This window comes from Pseudochaenichthys georgianus, chromosome 14 (genome assembly GCF_902827115.2).
Source record: "Pseudochaenichthys georgianus chromosome 14, fPseGeo1.2, whole genome shotgun sequence".
NCBI lineage: Eukaryota > Metazoa > Chordata > Actinopteri > Perciformes > Channichthyidae > Pseudochaenichthys > Pseudochaenichthys georgianus.
This window is the reverse complement of record NC_047516.1, coordinates 33,011,679-33,025,934: the sequence shown is the minus strand read 5'-3', so window position 1 is coordinate 33,025,934 and position 14,256 is coordinate 33,011,679. Positions and strand designations below refer to the sequence as shown.

Genomic DNA, 14,256 nt, shown 5'->3' with positions numbered 1-14,256 from the left:
TCACCTGCCTGCGGGCCATGAGTTGGACACATGTGGATTACACAAAGGAAGAAACACAATAAGAACACAGGCAATAAATACCACAGAAACAACAAAAGCAGAGAGTGTGTACCAACTGATTTATTATCTGCAAATGACTCACACCTTAATGTGGGCTCTTCAATCCGTTTGTTTTACCATCAGCCAGCTTTCAAACACAAAACAGGCCTCGCTGTTCTGGGTGCTTAATGTGATGGCTGGTTCCTGTCCACACAACTAAAAGTAAGTGTTTAGGAATGCACAAAATCCTTCACGCTCCACCTGTAAATAACTCCACTCTGAGTCTTCAGGACTTACTCATGGAAACAAAGGCACTGTCTCTCCTAGCTTGATGTCTGAGATGCACACTCCTCCTCTCTGGCTGGAGCCTCGTCCCCCTCAGTGTCCGGCCCTGTGGCTGACTGCAGATCAGAGCCCGCTGTGAGTGCTGACACCCTCAGGGCGAGCCGCTTAAGGACCAGATCAGCAGTGCTGGGGAGAGTGTGCTGAAGACAGGGAACACAACAACAACAACAGATGACATGTACAGTATGTCCGGCAGATTTGAGGCATTGATTTGTACAGGAGAAATATCAGCACTGAGACAATGTCTTTTTGGGTCTGAGTTGAGCTGATGTGACGTGTGAGAGTGACAACGCTGAAAAGTTGCAAGAAGGGAGATATTTATTATTTAAAAGCAGATCGTAGGACCATCTTTTCTTGAGAAGCATTTTTAATGCAAAGAAGGTACGAGGAATTTGCCTTGGTGCATACATAAACACAGTCAAAGAATATAAATTGTAAGAAACAATTATAAATAAATAATTTAAGAAAACCAATATAACAATAAAATATAGCAATATTTACATGAAATATTGAAAATATATAGTTATACCTGTAACAATAAAATATAATAACATATGTGCAGTATTGGTATGACAAGTGGAAGGCCGTGCAGATATTAGTGGTAGCTTTGTGTAGATATTGTTTGGGGTTTGTTGGTTGAATTGAGCGTGTGGTGTTTAATGCCGTGGGAACAACTAGATGCTACTTCTGTGGAAGGTAGTGAGTGCTAATGCTGAAGCAGTTGCTCTGGAAGTCTGTGATATATTTAATCAGATGAAATATCACATTGAGAACATATGATCAGGTGAAGTGAAGAGAGACTGACATTCCAATGGCGTGCAGTCGATGCTGCTTGAAGGAGACGTTTCCTGCAGATGTGTTTCATAACATCCAACGCCTCGGAGGTGATAATTATGTTGCTCTGAGGGAGACTCGCAAAGCACGTGTAAAGAAACTGATGCCATATTTAATCAGAGAGGACTCTATGCTAATCGTATTGCCTAAGAGTGAGGTTATCAAGTACCTCGCACCTCTAAAGCTGCTGTGAACGGTATCGGAGACGCTGCTTGATAGCTTCACTCGAGGTGCAGAAATGGATCTCACCAGTAACTCCGTTTATCGGTGTGATTGCAACAAATTGAGGTGTGATGTGCTTGTTTAAAAGGAATGATGTCGCATTCAATCTGTGAGCCGCACCCAGGTGGAGGGCTGGGAGACAGCATGGATGGATCTGTTGCTTTGAAAGAAGACCATTATGATGCCTGTCTGTTACAGACTCCCTAAGGAAGATGTATGACCTTTTTTAATGTTGACAGTAACAAATACACGGAGATTGAATGCATTATATTTTTGGATTTTAATACAATTTGCCTCCCAAGACTTGTTTAATTGATTGATTGACCAGTTCAAGTTTTGGCTAATAACTGAACGTACTAGAGTGGCTATGAAACACACTATTATGTTGTCAAAGTCAAAATGCATAGGTTTTCATCATACTGCTGTAAAATAGTTCACTTTTACCTTACAGAAAGAAGTTGAGTCTCTGATAGAGGCGGTTCAATCATCCAGGATATTACATGTGGGATGCCACAAGGTTCTTTTATGGGCCCTCTTGTATTTATTATGTGTACATTATATGCCAGTTACGGCAAGATGCAAGCTTTTGCGGAATGATTTTGCTTTACGTATCATATTTGACTTGTATTGGGGTACGATGTCAGGGAAATAAAATAAAACAAATCACACATTTGAAGGTAGTGGGTCATTGATCCAAGCTTTTAATACATTTGAGTAAAACAGAAAAACCTGTTTGGAAATAAGAATAAGCTGGCAAGGATAAAGGATAACTACGGTGAATGTTTCTTGTGGTGGCCCTGAAATTGTGTCTCAAATGTTACAATATGGGAACACAGAATGTTATTAAGATGTGCCAGTAAACTCTTGATTCTGCACATTCTGCTCAGTTGTTTGACAACTAGGAACAAAGGAACAAACTGCAGTGGGTGCAAAATAATTCAGTATTTATTAAATGCATCGGACCGCTGCCAGTACAGCTCAGATGAAACACAAGCTGCATCATATCCAAACTATTATTGATGGGTACAAGCATCAATATTTTCACATAACAATGATGCATACTTAGTATATAACTTTGAAAATAGGGACGGTGTGCATTCATGTGAAGTTCCTGTTCATAAACTGATGCCATGTCATGGAACATATGTCTGTTAAACCTCAAGTATATGCATCAAAAACTGGATAATAAAGTCAGGTTAAGGCTTTATAATTTAACAGGGTAAACAATTTATAGTGACATTTGGAAAGATATTGTTATTTTAATTATTTTTCGTTCTTTTGTTGAAGGATTTTGTTGGGTGTTTCTCAAAATTGTTTATAATTCTTATGTTGAATACTTTCCAATTTGTTGCGTTTTCTTTGTCCTGTTGGAAACAAGTGTTTTTACTTTCAAATCCATCGGATACTTTTGTGCCTTTTGTCCGATAATCCAATCAAAGGTCCTGTAAAATCAGTTCTTGAAATTCTGTTGAGTTTCTTCTGCTGGCCAGTAGAGGTCAGCAAAGCTTCAAGCCTTTTCTACATAAGGAATCATATATGTTCTAATAAAAGCATGCTTTTGTATTAAAAAGGTTATCAGATGATCCATTTATTATGCCAATATGCTTTGAAAAAGTATGATCCACAACAGAGAGGCCATTTCCTTGGCAGGAAGCTTCTGTGGCGCGTTGATTAGTATTTTAGATTCCTTTAACACAGCTTTCTGTGACGTACCTGTAAAATATGCAGTCCCTTAAGTGTGAGGACAGCCAGCTCTCTCAAACCGTCGCCAGTCAGGTCTAAGTAGATGAGGGACAGCAGAGGACTCTTGAAGCTCCGCCTCCACTGCAGCTGAAACTCATCCTCTCTTCCTGTCCCTGCCGGCTGGAATTTGTAACAAAGCAGTTCCTGCATGGAAGAAAGGGAGCGAGCATCCTCATCATCGAGATCTCCCCAGTCAATCATCCTCATTCGATTTTAGAGGAGATTAGTTTTGGTTATCCACAGATAATGCCCTTCATCTACAGCTGCACTGCACTTCTTCTGTAGAGTCTATTTTAAGGGACCCTGAGTATCGTCTACCATATCATGTTCCATTATATCGAACTGCTGTTTATGTTATTCTCCTTCTCGAACAAGTCTGTTGTTATTCTATATCTTTAAAATCACATAAAAAGACTTACAAGCACTGTCTGTACTGCAAAACGTACATTAGAGTCAAGTGGTTTTTTTTAAAATCTTTTTCATTGGATTTTGTGAAAAAATGCAAACCCATATCACCAGCTTTATCCTTTGAAGTATTATTAATAAAGTGAATTAGTGAAGAGGCGCTCTGACCTGCCCATATGTTCCCAGCAGCACCTCCTTCTGGCCGTCAAAGTCCAGGTCGATGACCAGAGCACACAGCACTGCGTCCCACTGGTCGCTCTCTGAGAGACACACGGAGCGGGACAGGCCTCGCGCCTGCACATCTCTGAGGACACACACACATACGGATAACACACTGCTCTGAACTCGGCATAGAGCCATGCTCTAAACAGCAGAACACTTCTGACTTCTCCACGGATATATTTAAAAAGCTATCACTATTTGTACCTGTAGACAACTGCCATCTCTATAGTGCTGGTTACCAGAAGGTTGTAACTTTTTATTTCCACACCTGGAACAGACAAAAAGGTGGATTTGACCAGACGGATCCACGGTGACTACCAGAGATAGTTCACACTACACGGGTGAAGAGACAGACAGAGGAAGCGACTTACCTTCCTCTTCACTGGGGCAGCTCAGAGGGAACAGCAGCACAGAAGAGATGGGACTGTCAAACTGGAACCGCCAGCTCTGCAGAACCTCTGACGAAGAGATAGACGAGGCACATAGGGATATCCTGCAGTATTATCATGATCACCACACACACCGTCTTGAAGTCACTAACTAGTCACACTAAAATGTCCCAATTTGGGATCAATAAGGTATATCTTATCTTATCTATATTTAATACATAACCAATCTGTTAATTGTACACATATTGTCCCATCAGAGGGGATTTAGGACCTGGTTCATACAAACAAATGTATCTCTGCTACTAACAATTACACACTATGTCAAGTCTCTGTCAGCCACAGTAAACCCACCGACTCTGTATTTACCGTGCACTATTCTATTACCGTGCACTATTCTATTACCGTGCACTATTCTATTTACTGTGCACTATTCTATTTACTGTGCACTATTCTATTTACCGTGCACTATTCTATTACCGTGCACTATTCTATTTACTGTGCACTATTCTATTACCGTGCACTATTCTATTTACTGTGCACTATTCTATTACCGTGCACTATTCTATTACCGTGCACTATTCTATTTACTGTGCACTATTCTATTACCGTGCACTATTGTATTTACTGTGCACTATTCTATTACTGTGCACTATTCTATTTACTGTGCACTATTCTATTACCGTGCACTATTGTATTTACTGTGCACTATTCTATTACCGTGCACTATTGTATTTACTGTGCACTATTCTATTACCATGCACTATTCTATTACCGTGCACGATTGTATTTACTGTGCACTATTCTATTATCGTGCACTATTCTATTACCGTGCACTATTCTATTACCGTGCACGATTGTATTTACTGTGCACTATTCTATTATCGTGCACTATTCTATTACCGTGCACTATTCTATTACCGTGCACGATTGTATTTACTGTGCACTATTTTATTACCGTGCACTATTCTATTACCGTGCACGATTGTATTTACTGTGCACTATTCTATTATCGTGCACTATTCTATTACCGTGCACTATTCTATTACCGTGCACTATTGTATTTACTGTGCACTATTCTATTACCGTGCACTATTCTATTACCGTGCACGATTGTATTTACTGTGCACTATTCTATTATCGTGCACTATTCTATTACCGTGCACCATTCTATTACCGTGCAGTATTGTATTTACTGTGCACTATTCTATTACCGTGCACTATTGTATTTACTGTGCACTATTCTATTACCGTGCACTATTGTATTTACTGTGCACTATTCTATTACCGTGCACTATTGTATTTCCTGTGCACTATTCTATTACTGTGCACTATTGTATTTACTGTGCACTATTCTATTACCGTGCACTATTGTATTTACTGTGCACTATTCTATTACCGTGCACTATTGTATTTACTGTGCACTATTCTATTACCGTGCACTATTGTATTTACCGTGCACTATTGTATTTACTGTGCACTATTCTATTACCATGCACTATTGTATTTACTGTGCACTATTCTATTACCGTGCACTATTGTATTTACCGTGCTCTACTGTATTTACTGTGCATGGTTCAAATGACTGTGCACTATTCTTTATATTCACTGTGCAGTATTTATTTTGTTAGACAGTGGCTGAATGAGTGTGAAATATATTCCTACTTGCCGCTAATGTACATTTGTATAACATTTGTATGATATTGTATATTTGAAACATGTTGAACTCGTGTAGTAATGCTTGACACTGCTGCTGTAACAAAATCATTTCCCAATTTGGGATACATAGAGCTTCTATCTTTCTATCCTATTTGTAGTGCTCTCAACCATTCAGCTAATAGAATGGAACCAGGAGCACCCTTAACATGTACACTAGTTTCTGCTCGCAATCCCACGATGCAAAGAATCACATTTTAAAGATAACAAATGTACACCCATGCCAAAGGTGCAGTTTTGCACCCCTAGCAGGATGAAGTTGGTATTTCACTGTGTTCTTCTATCGCACTTTGGAGGAAACGCTATGAGAAGGAGTCATGTGACTGCGTTGAACCAATCAGAATGGTTGTTGAGAGTATGGTGGGACTCACCTGGTTCAGTCTGGCTGACCTGAGCCAGTCCCACACAGCCATTCTGACAGCCGAACGCAGAGAGTCTCCGGCCACCAGCGACACTCAGCATATCCAACCACAGCACACTGCATGGAGGGGGGGGGGGGCACACAATAAACACAGAGGGTTATGGATTTTACATTCATTGAAGTCAGAAAATGTGCTGACATATGGTCATTGCTCATTGATATGACAGCAGTGATACATCACTTTCAGCAAATATGCTACATTGATGCTACTGATATCTGCTTTGTTCTGTGTGCAGTGTCTCACTGGCTGAGCTATGAACAGAACTCCTCCACACACTGTGAAGCATCAGCAGCTTCTTCAGAGCTGATGGAGCTACGGGCAGCTCAGACTCACTTGCTGGGCAGATCTTCTAGTTCAGGGAAGAGTCTCTCCACCGGCTGCTCTTCAAACTGGTGAAGGGAGGAGTTCTGTTGGAAACGGGACAGTCAGGCTGAGTAATGCTGTCATGTTACATCATAAGTCAAAGTGAATGTCTCCTTCAGATATGCAAAACCATATTGTTATATGCATTTGGCTCAAAATAGCCTTACTGTAGCCTTCATCCCGTTTCATAAAGTCTTCTCTTTGACCGAACAACAAATCATGTTAAAACTCAAATGACCTTGACAAACGAACCTTGTCTGATTCACTTTATACACATTGTACAGTCTTTACTAGAACACTACTGTTCTGGGGCCTCATTTATAAACGGTGCGTACGCTCAAAAAATGGCGTACGCCAGTTTCTATGCAATGTTTGCGATTTATAAAATACTAACTTGACGGGAAAACGTGCGGTCCTCCACGCAAACTCTGACCCATGCGTACGCACTACGCACAACAACGGGAGAGACGAGAAACTGCGACACCGTTGGCAGAAGGAAGAATGGAGAGAAATGTGTGGAAATAATACCATAAATAAAATGTTACCTCTCATTTATCATATATGAAGAATTCATTTTCAAACATTGATTAAAGCCAATCTTAAAATGATTTAACAAACGCCTGTTTGAGACTCCTCAGTGCACACAAAAACATAACTTATAAATACGGAAATGTTATTGATCACCCCTCAATTATGTTCTCTTGTTAAGAAATGTATTCTCATAAATGATGCGGTAAACAGAAGGACAGAATTACTTTAAACTGACGCCGTTTTGCATTTCTATAGGTTGTAGATACGAGCATGGTTTATATACAGTAGGCTACTAACACGTTTAATCCTGTTTTATGCCGTTTGCCAAGACTTGATAAGTCGCTCGTAAAATACAGGAGGTATGGAAGCTAAGAACACCATATGTGGTCAATTGTACAGCTGATATAACACAACACATTAGTTGTATTTCCTTTAACTGGTGGATTATGGATATATAGTTGCTGCGGGAGGGGGGGGGGGGCTGTTGACAGCTGTTCTGTTGTCATTTCCTGCGATCTCCTTCATGCAGTCAGTCAAAATGAATGAATGGGCGTTTCTTTGACTATTTATAGGCAAATATGGGCGTGACGTGAAGCCCGTAAAAGCTGCACCGCATTTCAAGTCGATTGTGATTTATAAAGGGAAACCGGCGTAGGAAGTGCCGTACGCAGTCTTTTATGAATCGGAAAGTGTCGGTGCGTATTTATTTGCTTTGTCCTACGTAAGCAACCTTCCCACGCCAATCCTACGCAAGGCTTTAGAAATGAGGCCCCTGGTCTTTTGGTTTATTCACTTATTTATGACAAAATGAAGAATGAATAATATTTTACAGATTTGATTGTTTCAATTTCTATTTCCCATCTTCTCAGAAGAATAAATACAATTCATTTTTTTATAAATATTTAGACAAATAACTATAATCAAAAGGACACAACACAAATATTTTATAATAAATAAATAATTCTGATTCCTTTAGTTAAATTTGTCAATTAAAAATGTATTTCTTTAATATAAATACTGAGATAAAAAACATTAACAAATAAATAATACCTAAACGTGAACACTCACGCACATAAACAAGTAGGTATTATAATTCTACAGATATTTAGTTTTACAGATAAAGAGGGGGAAAGGATTAAATCTATATTTTTTTGTTTGGTAAAGACGGTATCCCCCCCCCCCCCCCCGGCTCTGCTCTGACCTCCTTGTACAGGTGGATCCTCTGGTCATGGCCGCTCAGTAGAAACACCGTCTCTCTGCCTTCATCCTCACTCTGCACCCTGACACAGAACAAAATAAAATAATCTGTAATTAAATTGTAAATTGAATTTGTAATTAACACCACATCATATTATTTAGCTGCCTGTTTATAACCACTACGTTTTGGTGTATTAAAGTATTCTGATGATTGTTATGGTGGGACATTAATAGAGCTGTAAAACGTTACCATAACTCCAGTTTAACAGCTTGCCATGCCATGTCTGTCCACTGGTTTGTAACAACGTGCCTCTGCCCTGCTGCGCGTGTCTTTGTAATGGGACTGCAGTGTTTTCACCATTGTGGGATAAAGGAACAGGGAACCGATGCTCCTCACTGACAGATCAGGGAGGGAGATGATGGGAGTCCCTTTCATTTCTTTTCATCTGTTATTCTCAACAAAACCTGATCTGGCTAGTTCGGCCTCCAGTGGTAGTTACCATGACAACTGAAGTGTGTATTGTATTGTTTAATGGTCCACAGTTTACCACAGCTGTGCAGCAGCAGACTCACTCTGTGTGGTAGAGATGGAAGGGCGTGAACTGCAGCTCCAGATTCAGGCAGCTCTCTGTTGAGAAACACACACTACCATCAGCAGGAGAAGTGTGTGTCACAGTAACAGTGCACAGGACGCTCCTCACTTCACTCACGTGCGATAGACTCCAGGTTGAACTCCGAGCCGGGCTCATAGTCACAGTAGATGTTCAAGAACGGAGTGGCTTTGTCTCCAGAGTCCTGCAGGAGTACAGCTGTTATTAACACTGTTTTTTTTCTTCTTTTTCTTTTTTTTTTTAAATAGTAGAACAAATTAACAACCTTTTTAGTAAAGTATACACATGCAGTGGCTCCTCAATTTAAATATATGCAAATACCTTTACGAATGTGATGCCCACCACCAGGCCTCTTTTGGGTGGAGACTTAGTGAAGGCATCGATTGACACGATCTCTGCATCGACTACAGAAAAAGGACAGGATCAGATCCTTGCAGCATCAACAGCTGATTGGACAACACAGCTGCAGCACAGCTTTCAGGACTATCGGACTAAAGCAGCATTCAATAAGATTTCTCAAGTTTAGTGAAAGTAGGATACCTTAAATAAGTAAAGTATGCATACTTAAGTGAGTGTACACTGCATTTGTGCATATCTGTACCTGTGCATTGCCATATATTAATGTGATCTTACTGCATGTATTTGAAACAAAACATAAACTATGTTCAATTGTGTCTAAGATTTTTTTTTAAAACATCATTGTGTCATTCCAAGAGGGCACATGAGTCTGTAGGCTATTACTTCACAAGTATATTTAATCAAGTTGTGTCAAGTATTGTACTCAAGTACTTTTTTGACATATTTTGTACTTTATACTTCTACCCCACTACATTTCAGAAGCAAATATTGTACTTTTACTCCACTACATGTATTTTAACACTTGCAGTTACTACTAGTCACTTTGTGCATATAAAAACACATGATAATGCTGATATAGTATAAAGCAGTACTGTACTACTAAACGACACAGTATTTTTAATATCTAAATGTGTCCAACATTGACACATTACAATACTAAAATGCTCTCATATGTATAAAAAACAAGATCAAATATGAACCAAATTAATATTAAACTGTGAAAAGATCCATTCTGATTTAACCTTACTTTTGATACAAGTCTAAACACATTAAGTATTTATAATTATCCTGTACTTTATATTATTCTCAAATGGGTCATTGTGCAGAATAAGTACTTTTACTTTAAGTACGATTTTGAAATCAGGACTTTTACTTGTAGTGGAGTATTTAGGGAACATGGTATTTGTTATTTTACTTAAGCAAAGTATCTTAGTACTTCTTCCAACACTGTCTGCCTCACTGCATTGTTTTGCCTATGCACCATCTCCTCCATAGCTCTACAGCACGGTACCGTCCTCCGGGCAGTACCTGGGATGTAGGTGAACTGGACCTCCTTGGCCACAGGTCGGATTTTGTGCTGCGGCTCCTGGTACCCGAAGCACACCACCTTCCCTTTGAGAGTGGCCGCTAACAGCTCCTGCTGCCCGGCCTGACACAGCCCGTAGATGTTGCTCTGCGACGGGAAGCGGCTGAAGCTGTCCTCCACGAAGGGGTAGGCCTCCGGGAGCATCCCGCCACCCGAAACTCAACACTCTTATTCGGTCAGAAATGTCAAAAATGAAGACTGTCAGTGGTTGTTTTGTAACTGCTCTGTTCTCCAACTCCATTCAAGTTCAACTTAAATGAGCTCAAATGAGAAAACGAGTGTCAACAAATATTTTATACTCGCGTCATTATGTTGACTTACATGTAGTGCTCGTGCTAAATCAGTGCTAATGCATTTTAATTTACTTTGAAGAGACACATTCACAGCTTCTGTTTTGGTATTTCTCAGGCTGACTCTAACTTAATAGCTTAGCCTGCTAGTATAGCGTCATGAAGCAAAACATCCGGGTCAGGAGGAGGTGCGTTCAAGTCTATTGGATATGGCATTTAATTATCATAAAAACGATCCAGCGAAGAGAAACCAAATGCTTTGATTACAAAGTTGAAAGTAGGGTAATGCTTTACCAGGTCGGTTTAGTTTACTGTACTTTTTGCCATCATATTTTGTTGTTTATTGTCAGATGTCACAACTCACACTAGAGGTTTCTCAATACTCAAATGTCCCCTCCTCGACTCCTCGTTCCTCCGGTAGTGACCCGGAAATGAATTTCAGCGCGCCATTTTGAAGGACATCTAATTTTTCTAAATGCACACCAAGGACCGAGGATCGAGCGTCGAGGAGGCTCTCTGGAGGAGTTCTAACCGAGGATACACTGATGGTTCCTCCACAGCTCCTCCGCGGATGCATTTCTACTACTGCTCATTTCTGATTTACAAACTTAAATGTATGGCTCACTCTGCCTATCCAAATAAAGACCATTAGAGGCTTCTCAATACTCAAATTTCCCCTCCTCGACTCCTCAGTCCTCCGGTAGTGACCCGGAAATTAATTTCAGTGCGCTATTTTGAAGGACATCTAATTTCTCTAAATGCACTTCGAGGATCGAGCGTCGAGGAGGCTCTCTGGAGGAGCTCTAACCGAGGAGACACTGATGGTTCCTCCACGGCTCCTCCGCGGATGCATTTCCGGGAACGATGGAGGCGTGACGCACGGCCGGACTTATCTCAGCCAATGACATCTCTGCATGCATCCCCTGGATATTATTTTAGAAACTGCTGGGGATATATCCAGTATCTGATTGTGTTACGTTATTATGAGAGTGCTCTCATACTTTACATTTTATATATTTATATAAATATATTTGTGTGTGTGTGTCCGCATCTGTAGCCTGTTATTGTCTCATTATACCGCACTCTCAATGAATTCAAAGTAAATATGTGGGGGAACAATGTTCAGCTGATGTAACAGAGATTATAAAATACAGCGCTATGACAAAACACTCGACAGCTGATGCAGCTGTTGCCACGTAATAATGAACAGACGTCGCTTTAATATGACCGCTCAGAGGAGAGGAGTTCTCATTTCTTTAAACGTCTGCTGCTTCCCCTCCTCTCTCCTCGGTCCTCCGCTCGCATCTCCGGGCGGGACTAAGTCTCGAGGAGGGGAAATGTAAGAATTGAGAAGCCTCTATTGTGTCTATAGAGAGGCGAAGTCCCTCCCTTTCCGGGGTAGCTGCATGGGACCTTATTTCGGAAAAATGGGGAGATACAGATTATCTTTCGATTCCGTTTGAATTGTGCCACGAATTACATATATGATGTTTGTCAATTTGAAAGATCATTTTGCAAGTAAAAAAAAACGGTAAATCTGTGGTGGGTGCTAGTGGAGCCTCGCAGCGGCGAAACCGTGCCACGCCACACTATTTGCGCCGCATTTTCGGCTCAGTTGAGGCACCCTCCGCGAGATGAGGCCCCCTCCGCGAGATGAGGCCCCACGCCACGCAGTCTGCATGATCGGCCTGTATAGGGAGGGACGGCCCTGGTGTTCTTGCAATAATAATAATAATAATACATTTGATTTATATAGCACACTTTAAAGACAACGTCATCTCAAGGTGCTTCACAAAGATATAAGGAGAAAATAATAAAATAAAAATATATCTAAAGGATCATATTGAATAAAATATGGTAATATAAAAAATAAAAGGTTAAGAGCATACAAGGTTTAAAAATTAAAATAAAGGACGGTCAGTAAAATGCGTAAATTAAAATATACCATTGTTTGTCTGTCATATAAATCATAAACTCACTAAACCATTGCCACAAATATTTCCATTAGGGCAGTTCATATATATATAAAATGGACCTCTAATAATCCCCGTAGAGAAATCCACGTGTCAAGGCAGCAACAGAATAAGAAGAAGCACAGATATTACACATGGAGTTACACAGGAATTAAAAGTAAAAAAGACAAATAAAATAAGAATAAACATGTATTAACAGTATTAATTGAAAAAACAATGATCCGATGAATGTACACAGATATGTGAGCAGAACAGATATGTTAAATATATTTAAGGTGCAGGTATCAGAGCGGGTATAAGTTGTATGTGGGTGCATACAGTGTACATATGATTAAAGTTCAGTGCAGGTGGGTTTCAGGGTTAGCCCTTGGTTGCAGCCTGATGGCTACAGGCACAAAGGACTGGCCGAGGCGCTTGGTGCTGTGTCGTGGAGGGATGAGTCTGTGGCTGAGCGTGCTCCTCATCCTCACTAGCTCTGCATGGAGGGGGAGGGGTCCTCCAGGATACAGTCCAGCTCTCTTAAAGAGAGTGTTGATGTTTGTCCAGCAGATGTCAGTGAACACTTACAGCAACTTGTTGAAAGCTTTACATTTCCCTCCTTCTGCTTACCAACAGCTTGACAAAAGTCCTACCTCCTTTTAAAGAGAAGAAGACACTCAAATCAAGGCATATCGCATACTTAGTTTTCTTTCCAATATCCCTACTTTCATATCAGTCAGAAACAGGTTTATTGCTACACAAGGAATTTGCTTTGGAGTTTAGTGACACGAACACAGTAGGAAGAATCGGGCCGCGATAGTTAATGTGACACGCTGAAATGCATGCGTTATATTTTGATCCTCCATGGTCGTATCTAGTAAGAATTAGAATGGAATTTAAGAATGGTAAAACTGCGATCCCTGGGTTGTCATTCCTAAATTATGAATGACAGCTTGTGGAAAGTTTGCTAGACTACTGGTTGCATGGCAACTAGGCATCTCGCGAGTTGCGGTAATTGGTTAGTAAAATAAAGAAAGGATTTGTTTTGGAATTATTTTGTGTTCCGTTTTTTCTTGGGCGGCCCTCAATCCAATATTGAGTACCTAAATTGGCCCTCACTCATCAAAACTTTGAGAACCCCGGGTGTAGAGGCTGCTGCCTGAATATGCTTAGTGAAAGGCAGCTTACTTACTTAGGTAAAAAACATCTTATTGATATTTATTTTCTCCTGTATTTATTTGCATTGCATTTGATAATTAGGAAATTCAACAGAATCCGAAAGTAATCAGGTTTCATTACTTTTATATTTGATACTATTACATTTCCTTCACAATTTAGGTAAAGTACTTTTTCTGGAGTCTTTACTGCCGGACAACATTATCTGACCTCTGAAGTCATTAATACTCATCAAACTCATCAATCCTAAAACGTATACAAGAAAGAAGACAAAGAGCATAATCAAAAGGAAACCAAATTAGATGCTTATGCCATTTTGTAAACAGCTCCTGTGAGGAGGTCAATAATAACATTGGCA

General features: G+C 40.2%; 1 protein-coding gene across 2 annotated transcripts; it reads right to left on the bottom strand.

The window, feature by feature from the left end:
- Positions 1 to 100: 100 nt before the first annotated feature.
- kptn (kaptin (actin binding protein)) lies at positions 101 to 10,926 on the bottom strand. 2 transcript variants are annotated; one of them, XM_034099854.1, is made up of 13 exons: positions 10,802 to 10,926; positions 10,423 to 10,647; positions 9,358 to 9,440; positions 9,136 to 9,220; positions 8,999 to 9,053; positions 8,430 to 8,508; positions 6,668 to 6,741; positions 6,284 to 6,390; positions 4,182 to 4,268; positions 4,015 to 4,078; positions 3,757 to 3,892; positions 3,154 to 3,327; positions 101 to 524 (listed from the first exon to the last, which is right to left on the bottom strand). In XM_034099854.1, exons 2-13 carry the CDS (start codon positions 10,622 to 10,624, stop codon positions 363 to 365), a joined length of 1,308 nt encoding a protein of 435 aa, XP_033955745.1. In that variant the 5' UTR covers positions 10,625 to 10,647; positions 10,802 to 10,926; the 3' UTR covers positions 101 to 362. The 2 variants fall into 2 exon arrangements, with proteins under 2 accessions (XP_033955745.1, XP_033955744.1); XM_034099853.1 differs by having other exon boundaries at positions 10,423 to 10,926.
- Between the last annotated feature and the right edge of the window lie 3,330 nt (positions 10,927 to 14,256).

Excerpts from the sequence above, each read along its gene's own strand:
- kptn (XM_034099853.1), bottom strand. The coding sequence starts at position 10,624 with ATGCTCCCGGAGGCCTACCCCTTCGTGGAGGACAGCTTCAGCCGCTTC. Across the intron at positions 6,391-6,667 it reads CTAGAAGATCTGCCCAGCAA|TGTGCTGTGGTTGGATATGC; the intron begins GTGAGTCTGAGC and ends CCCTCCATGCAG. Across the intron at positions 525-3,153 it reads AGGGACTGCATATTTTACAG|CACACTCTCCCCAGCACTGC; the intron begins GTACGTCACAGA and ends CCCTGTCTTCAG.